This window comes from Limanda limanda, chromosome 5, assembly GCF_963576545.1.
Source record: "Limanda limanda chromosome 5, fLimLim1.1, whole genome shotgun sequence".
NCBI lineage: Eukaryota > Metazoa > Chordata > Actinopteri > Pleuronectiformes > Pleuronectidae > Limanda > Limanda limanda.
This window is the reverse complement of record NC_083640.1, coordinates 18,315,616-18,325,448: the sequence shown is the minus strand read 5'-3', so window position 1 is coordinate 18,325,448 and position 9,833 is coordinate 18,315,616. Positions and strand designations below refer to the sequence as shown.

Here is a 9,833-nt window from a genome sequence, read left to right as displayed (position 1 = left end):
GTGGAATTTGGCCAGAATGGCCACTAAATGCAAAATAGCAGGCTTCCTGTTGCGTTTTTCAAATTGCAGTGCAGGTAAAAAAAAAATATATACAAGTAATTCACATGTCCATCCATTCACCAGGTAGATACTGTTAAGGAACCACAGATTGAGAGTAACATCAACACACATCCACAGTTTACCTGAACTTCTATAAACACCTGTGGGCTGAAACCAGCCTGAGCAGTTTGTTCAGTCAACAGAGTTCAGAGGTGAAGAGCTGGATGTGGATCCGTGGCACAAAGGTGATGTCAACACGTGTATGTGGGACGTCGCTGGCAGCTGAGCCATCCATCGACGAGTCTTTTCAATTTTTTTTCTGGAACTGGTCGACATCTCATCTCTCAGTCAGTGGGGGGGCTATGTTTCTCCCCTCAGCTCCTCTGCACCCCCCTGTCCCTGCTGCTCCAGCTGACTGTACCGAGGAGGTTGCTCCCAGCTCCACGTGCAGTCCGGGGTCTGGGAGCTGTCCTGGCTGTACAGAGGAGGAGCGAGGATCTCAGCATCCACAGCCGTAGACTCGGGGGGGGCACCCGAAGAAGAGACCCGGCCTGCCCGGCAGTCCTCGTACGACGGAGGAAAGAAGCCTGGTCTGCAGAGGAAAAGACAGGGGGTTGGTTTGTTGTTGCACAAGATTCAACCAGATGTTATCATCAGAAAAAGAGAAACAATCTGTCACAATCAACTAATCTGTAAAGATATGCATTATCTGGCCAGATGTTGAAAGTTCACAGAAAAAAATTGAACGAGGCTAAAATTTAGATAAGAGATAGATAACAAATGAAATGTGAAAAATGTTAAAAGTTAAAAGTTTTGATGTGACCCTTTTCCTGTGGTTTCCTCCACGAAGCACTATTCTAACTTTACGTAACTACTTTTCTATTTCAACAGTTTTTATTGGAACTTTTATGAAACATTTTATGAGATTAAACTTAAAAGTTCCATATTTTACCAAAAAAAAAAGGTTATTTCTTTCAATGTTTTTCATTAAAGTCAAATTACAGTGTTGTCCCTTTATAACATTTACCTGTCAGTGGTGTAGATTTGGACCTGCTGCTCAGGTGTTTCTCTCTGGTACTTCTTGCTCTTTATGCTGTGACAGATGACCCAGAGGAACCCGATGAGGACCAGCAAGAGGCCGGAGATGATCAACATATAGGCAGGGAGGGTCTTCAAGGACATCTTTAACTCGGTCTGCAGGAACAGCAGGTGGACCCCGATGAGCGTCATCCCATTGCCCAGGCAGTGCAGGAGGACACAGGCCAAAGACAACATCGGCTTCGTCACATTCATGATCATTGAACTCAACTGTCGTCTTTTTGCCTGTCCCTCCTTTTTTGTGTCTTCTGATGGAGAGATGGAAAAAATCCCTTCAAAAGTCCTGATGACACTGACTTTCAGTTCTATCCCTCGGGACGATGCTGGAGTCACCTTCACTAGAAACAAGTCACCTCTTCAAATCTGAACATGTGAGTTCCTCTGCCACCTCCCCGAGGAACGTTCCTCCCTCCTCGGTTGTATATTAGTGGACAGATGAGAACTCCACAATTCAACATGAAGGCTCTGTGTTTCCTTTTCTGCATCTTTCAACTTTGCAACAGCTAAAGACATCAAAGGAACCACTGACACTGTGACATTAAAGAAAAATGACAACAAGGAATTATTTCAAGCATGGGTTATTCTTTCAACTTAACCCATTCGATACAAAAACATGGGTCAAAAGTGACCCTGGGTCAGTTTTTATTTTCTATATCTTTGTAGTGTTTCAGGTTCTCCCCAATGAACTTGTTTTTGATCATAACAGTCATCAGGGCTCTTCTTGCTGCTCAGAGATCATAAAGGTTTTATGAATCCTGCAAGCTCATATAGATGCAGAGTTTATCCCCTGAGCTTGGCAATGTGTTGTTGTTTGTTTGTTGACAGGTTAACACACCCCTGCGCTCGATGCCCACATCAGATAGTGAACCACTAATAGGTCACAATCAACAAGTAATGAGTGTTAATGGTGGCACTTGTTCTGTTCAGCAGTCTGATGCAAGACGAGACCTTTTTCATAATGATGACGTCAGCGACACGTCCCTGTGTGAGAAGATAGTGTATTTTCTGACAACACTATCTCCTCTTATCACAGATGGCCTCCACTGATCTGACCCATAAAAGAAAATAGAGGGAAGTCTAATAAAGAAACAACAACAGGTGGATGACTCTGCAAAATGCTGCACAGCAGATCATCAGAAACAAGTGGTCGCCTGTGCTGCAGTGCAATGCTCATCTGGGAGTGTGTTATTGCTCCGGGGGATTTCAGTGTCTACGTCCTTAGAACAGATCCACTGTTGGTGAGAAATTCTTTTTCAAAGTGTTCTTCTGTGCTCGTCCTCTAGAGGCTGGTTTTATTTGTATAAATTCACTGCATGCAAGAGCGCGTGTGTGTGTTTATGTTCCCACGGCGGAGGAAGCAGTTGGTGGTCTGATACGGCCCTGTCTGCCAAACACACACACACACACACACACACACACACACACACACACACACACACACACACACGTATATGTATTAATTTAACCAAATTAAAAGAAAATATACAAAATGTTATCATATTATATATCACGAATAGTATCAAGCACAAATCCAAATTGTCTTTGTACCCAAATAAAAGAATGCGTCCATCTCGCGTGCCTCCATTACCTGTGCTGTTTATCCTTTGAAGGGTCACGGGGTCAGCTGACACAGGGAGGGAGGTGTGGTTCCCTCTGCAGGTCGCCAACACATTGCAGGGTTGTTATATAAGAATGATAATCATAATAATTTTTCCAAGTATTGAATATTTGGCCTCAGTCTCAGTTTAATGAACTCACACTGTCAACATCTCTCACAGGAACTTTTGGTATGTGAAAACTTCATTTCTAAAAATGAGTTTCTCTGAAAAGTGTTGACTCCCACACCAGGAGAGTAACAGTTAGTAAAAATGAAACTGAAAGGTAACATGATGATGAGTATGGGTCATGCATTTACATATAAGTAATATTATACTTTTGTGTATATTATACACATTATATTATAATATATTATACAGGTATAATATATAATATTATATAATATTATATAATATTATACCTGTGAGCGGGGCTCATTTAAAATATTTAATATATATATATATATATATATATATATATATATATATATATATATTAGCAATATAGATGGTAGTTTAATCTTTCACATTGATATTTTATTCTAGTTGATAATTCATAAAATTTTGCATTTTATACAAATTCTTCATCTGTAGATACAGTGCATCCCTCTGAACTGGAAGAGGAAGTATAAAGTGAATAGATTCAAATAAAGTGCAAATAGATTTTTACTTAAATGCCATACTTCATTCCAACATGGAGGTTTGTCACTTGTAAACAACTTATACATTCAATGTGTAATCTACTACAGGTTCCAGCCTTCATATTACCCCCCCTCTCAGTGTCACACACACATGAACCTCACACACACACACACGCCTTCATTTGGACCTCATTATTGAGTGATAATTATAGACAGAGTGAGACAGAGATCCATTAGTGGGGAGGGAGTGACGAAGTGAAGGGCCGGTTATTCATTAATCAGCCGGACTCTGATGAGGAGCTGTCATCACCTCTGTCATTAACACACATCAGGGTCACACTGCACACTCAGCGCTATGGTCACATAGTGTGGACAGTGAGGACACACACACACACACACACACACACACACACACACACACACACACACACACACACACACACACACACACACACACACACACACACATAGTGACTGGACATCAATTATTGGATTGTTTAGGCGATCGAGTAATATATACATATCTGCTTGTGCTAGCAGCTAGTGCATTGGTAGTCGCAGTACCGAGACAGGTCCAGTGGGGGCACTACTGCTTTATTTTCTTTCTCCAGTGCCAGCGGCTGTGGGGCAGGAGCCCTGCAGCACTGACTGGTAACAACTATTACAACATCTTTATCATTTATAAGTGAAACAATCTTTCCTCGTCCTCCATTACATCTTTTTCAGGAGTTGTTGATCACCGGGCTGAACTCCCTCCGTACCTCAGTCACATGTGTAACTTTAATATGATCCATTTGGAGGTGCAGGCTCCATCCTGCCTGGTTCTGATAAACCGTGATGCTCGATCATAAAAGGGTGGGGAAGGTTTTTTTTCTTCCACCCATTTTGTCACAGATTATAAATCTGCTCCGCTCCGGCTGTTGGATAAAATCTTTATACTGTAAATAACCGTCCACTTCACTCTCCAGCCCGGGTGTCATTTTATCATTTGGAGAATTCCAGATGAGAGAGAAATGTGAACCATGTACGTTAAAAGAAAACAGGCGTCTCAAAGGCAGCTGTGGCTCAGGAGGGTGGAGTGGGTCGTCCACTTTCCTGAAGGTTTGACCCCTTTCTCTCCATTTCGTGTGTGAATGGCAAAGACTCCAACAAATCACTGTATAAATACTGACCACTTAAATTTGAGAGGAGAGAGGGAAGGTTTTTGACTTTCAAACTCTCACTCTGACTCTGTGTCTTTTTGTCTCTTCCTCTAAGTGGCTCTCCTGCCGCCCTCATCACGTGCGTCCCCTGATGTCAGGCCTGCTCTCGCCTGTAGTGTTTCACTGCTCTTTCCCGTAGTGGCCGTATAAAACCTCGCAGTTGTCTGGACTAGGCCGAGGCAGGAGGGGATCAATGAGGAGATCGATAGGGTCCCTGGGAGTCCTAATAGCCCTGGTGCTGCTCCCTGACTCCCTGCCTGCGCTGCCTGATACAGCAGCACGTCGGCGGAGTGGTGCTGGTGGTGGTGGGGAGGGGAGGCGCTGTATGTCTGTGTGTGATCTGAATCCAATCTACGACCCCCTGCGGAGTCCATACTTACACTTTAGTCATGATACAGCACAAATTGGGTCATCTGTGTTCCAATGGAGGAGCTGATGGCTGAGAGGGATCTGTACATTCAGTCTCCAGCTCCCGTTCCCTGGAAGCGACCAAGAGGAGAAACTGAAGAAAGAATCCTTGATAGTAGAACTTGTACTTGAATACAGTTTTGAACTATACATCGACTTTATTTGAAGTGACACTGCTCCAGCCCTCTATGAATTAAGTTCATACAGGACGTTTATACAAGCCATGATTTATGTCTGGTGGCAAAATTAAGGACAGAAGCAAAGTGCAATGTCCTGCAGGGAGCGAGGGACAAAGGAGAGGTGAGCAAGGTGAGGGCGGTCGATGGGTGACAGGCACATCTGACTTTATACAGGAGAAAGTTTAATTAAGTGTTTAAGTTGCCCTGTGATTCCCAGACACCATAACTGCCGTGCACAGACATTGAGTTTTTTAGAATTGTCCAATATTGACACTTTTGTCTGGCAATAGGATTTGATAACCTCCACCAAGGATGTGATATTTCCCCCCTGTCCGTCTGTTTGTCTGTCAGCAGGATTTTCCAAAAACTGCTGAGCGGACTGTCATGAAACTCGGTGGAAGGATGGGACATGGGCCGGGACAGAACCCAATTTATTTTGGAATTGATACAGATGAAGGGGCGGATCCAGGATGTGTTTCTCTTTCTTTACCAGTGGGCGTTTTGGAAACCAATTCCCCCGAGTTATGTTCCCAACTTGGGGTTTGTGGCCCGCAAATGATCGAGTCCTGATTAACACCAATAAAAAAAGGAATAAAAGTTTTCTGCTTCACGTCTTTTGGCTTTTTGTAAAATCATTAAAGAAATGATAGTTTTACATCTTCATAATTCTAAATGACGGGAACATGAGTCTTGGGGGTGCTTGCAGATCACAGACATATTTGACCTGTTAAAAAGGGTCAGGAATAGATAAAAGAACAAATGGGTCTTCTTACAAGGTTGTAAATCACTGTCCTATGGAGAATAATTCATGAAACTTAATGAAAAAATCTGTAACATTTAGGGGACTGATATCCCAGCGTGTGAAACTTGGGTCTTGTTGGAGATATGCGATCTACTGAGTGGCGTCCTAATATTTGTACAGTGTCTTCTGCAGCTCAGAGGGGAGCTCAGTCTCTGAAGGCGGAGAAACTAAACCCTGATGATGCCTCTTTGCAAACTTGAGACATTGAGTCTGATTGATATACAGAAGAACTATTTCCCTGGCATGGCGGCTCTCCAGATGCATTATGGGAACTGCCTGACCTGCTGTTTTGGAGCTTGAATCCTTCAAATCGATTGGATATCTCCGTCTCTACTGTATCAATTTTGACTGTTTCGGTTGTTTATGTCTTCAATGAACCCCCTGAACTTTTCATATTATAATAGTAAAGTCTGGTTTTACTGTGTGTTTTGCTCACTGTCAGCAGAACCCATGAAAACACACAAACCAACATTGCATTAGTTCATCTCTCGACACGTTCTGACTCTTCCATGTCTGTGGCTCTCAAACCAAATCCCACGATTCCCTCTGAGGACATAAATCTTAATAAATAGTTCACAAATATATATATACAAGTCTCAATAATTCCCTCTAACAGCGGGACACTGTCGTTTTTAGGAAACATCAGTCAAACAGGAGTAAATAGCACTTTTTCTTGGCTATTTCCAGCCACGGCTCAGCCAGTGCAGCGGTGCGTGGCTCAATGTGTTTTTAATAGTTTTTGGATGACGGAGGTTTGTGGCACAAATGAAAAAGCTCCACGAGGCAACGGCTTTACAGACAACACTTGTTAGCAGGATCGGTGCCTGTTTCCTTTTCATCGTTTCACAGGATTTTTTTGGACAGTAATATTACTTTAGTATTTGGAGAAATATTTTTGTTTCGATGTCACACTTGTGGACAAAAGGTTTAAAACATCTCTGTTTTCCAGGCTGTTACTAAAAATGTACAATTATAATTTCAGTGATTGCCAAATTAAAATAGAGAACAAATAATCAGTAGATGTTATAAAAACAAGAAATTTTGAAAACAAATGAAGGAATGAATGAAGGAATCTTCTTTTAAATTCAATTCATCTATTATTTTTTACGAATCCATAAACACATCTGACGGTCTTTCTACAGGACGGAAATGAAACCTGAAGTTTGCCCACGTACTGTTTCAGAAGTTTACACAAATGTGTTTAACTTACTTTCACCTTCTGTCCAGTTTGTCCCGAACCAGCTCCACCACGAGGATTGAGGCTGGAGGCTGAGCTGCTGCTCCTTCATGTGAAGCCATCGTCTGGTTCTTTTCTTCTAATGTTTTGGGTCATTATGTTGCTGTAGGACGAAGCCCTGAGCAACCAATCTGTCTTCCTTTGTTACTTGTCTTTTTCTCACTGTCCTGACAGCGATATAGAGCAAAGTATGGTCCTAATGATGCATCAGAGGCTGGAGAAACACAGTCCAACACTTTGTACAGACAAAGGGTTTGTGAGTCAACAGAAGTTTACGCTGCAGTCGGAATCGTTTGCATTAACTCTCCTGGCTTCATTACTCCTGGCCATTTGTTTATTTGTTTGTTTGCAAATGTAATTACACAAAAATAACGACAGATTACCACAAAAGTTGACAGATGTTTACTTTTGGTTGTAGCTTGCAACATTTGCTCAAATTTAAATAAAAATGGAAACAATGGAGGTTTCCTCAAACCCTTTAAAGTTTAAACCATAAAGTGTTCTCCCCTATGTTAGAATATATAATATATCTAACTTTTTCTCTTCTTTATACTTTTGAATTTCAAATTTTAGATAATGCTTTTTACTATTTACAAATAGAATAAAATTCTTTATCTAAATACAAGATTATCATATAAATACAAATAGAACTTAACAGACGAATAATTAACAAATTGTTCTTGGATAAAGTTTCTTCTAAAACGTTACATTTTGCTCAAAAACAATTGTTACGAGTGTGTGTGTGTGTGTGTGTGTCTGCATGTGTGTGAGCACTGTGCTCCTGAATGTGCACGTGTCACATCAGGGTTTAATCACTGTCACAGTTGTGTGTTGTGTGTGTACATGTCTGCCCTCAGGGTGCAGGCTTTGTCGGCTCAGGACTGACAATGTACAGACTTTACGCCGACCTTAATGTTTTTAATGAACTGTTACTGTCCCCGCCCCAAACACCAATTAGCTGTAAGTGTTTTAACAGTCTGAGCATATGGGCTTGAATTCAGCATGAGCATCCAATTAAACTGGAGAAACTGCTTCTGTAGGTTTTGCAAATCTAAATAATTTTCTGGAAAAAAATATCCATCTGCTTAACATCGATGACATCAGAGCAGCTTCCTGATTGGTCAAAGGAACAGGATTACACTAACATGGTGTAAATATGACTAATTCCAGCCTAATGACGGATTTTCAAGTGGAAAAAAAACAATATAATTACACTCTTAGCTCCTTTGCGTTGGCCACCACTGAAATTTGACTAAAACAAACACATTATTTCCGTGTTTGATAAAACAGGAAGACATTTGCACATTTTTGCATACTACCCATGATATATCTATGATTTGTAGCAGTGTATCTGTGTATCAAATCCCTGTGCCTGCGTTGATATTTACACTCCGATGCTGTGCAGGTTCTCTTGCTGCGCCCACTCGAAAAATTAGTTGCGAAAAAGTACAATACATCAAGACTGCCGAGGCTTGCTGCTCTCCGAACCCCCCGCTGGTTTCCCAGATTATCAGGCCTCACACCGGCGCCTCGGTGGTAATAAATGTGTGACGTCGGTGTGTCGGTGAGGAACGCAGCCACAACAACATGATTGCAGCTAAGTGGCTTTTGTTGTCTGAATATCAAGATTTAGGAGATCGGTAATCAGGAACAAGATTTCTCAGCCGTTGGGTCATGGGGTTTCCCTCATGCATCGGAAACAGATGGGGGGGAAACGACCATAAATAAGCACCTGGAAGCTGCATTTGAGAAGTTAAAATACTCCAAATGTTGAGCTGTACACTCAAATACTTAAACCACATTGGAAATACTTTTATTGGAGTAGTGATGAGGCCTCTAGTATAAGCAGACAGTCTGAGTAACAGGACATGGAACAGCAGCGGGTGGGTTTTTCCGCTTGTGAAGAACTCCCATTACTCAATCATGTCGGGATCACTAAGTCTAATTAAACCTAGAGAACATATGCAGCGTAGAGTACCCGCACCCCCATCCATCAAAATGCCTCTGCAGTCCTTTACAGCCTTTCCACCAAATAAGCCTGTGATCCCAGTCATACGCCGCACATGCATCACATCACATATTGCGGATCGTGAGGATGTAAAGTTCAAAAGATCCGTGGCGGAATCATGTTGGAGGCAGATGTTGCGCCATATATCCAGAGTTCCTCCCGCAACACGCTCCTCCCGGGTAGGATGATGGGAGGATAAGGCCAGGGACGTCTTGCACGGGCCGGGGGGAGAGGTAATAATCGCAGCGTATAATTCAGGATAATGAAGGCTCCACCACTAGATCAGCCATAAAGAATGATAGGGGAGGCAGACAGGGAGCCGCTCATGCGTTTGACCTCCACTGGCATCCCTCCACCTCCTATAAATTTGTGCTGCGGTTTGACTTCGGGCGTAGGGAAGGGAAAGGAAGGAGGGAGGCGAAGGGGAGAAGGAGATGGACAGATGTAGGGGAGGCGGAGGGAGAAAGGAGGTGAGTGACGCGAGGAACACATGATTTGGCTTCAGCTGAGACAAAGAGGTCAAATCTTCTTCTTTGGATCTTTTGGAGAAATGTCCTGTGACCACTGGGCCCAGAATTCACCTGAGAGGAGACGGAAATAGAAGAATGATGCGATAATGCGATA

The 9,833-nt window shown here is 42.4% G+C and overlaps 1 protein-coding gene across 1 annotated transcript; it reads right to left on the bottom strand.

Moving 5' to 3' along the window:
- Positions 1 to 399: 399 nt before the first annotated feature.
- On the bottom strand, positions 400 to 1,332 carry LOC133002137 (transmembrane protein 252-like). Its single transcript, XM_061071899.1, has 2 exons — positions 1,067 to 1,332; positions 400 to 631 (listed from the first exon to the last, which is right to left on the bottom strand). Exons 1-2 carry the CDS (start codon positions 1,330 to 1,332, stop codon positions 400 to 402), a joined length of 498 nt encoding a protein of 165 aa, XP_060927882.1.
- Between the last annotated feature and the right edge of the window lie 8,501 nt (positions 1,333 to 9,833).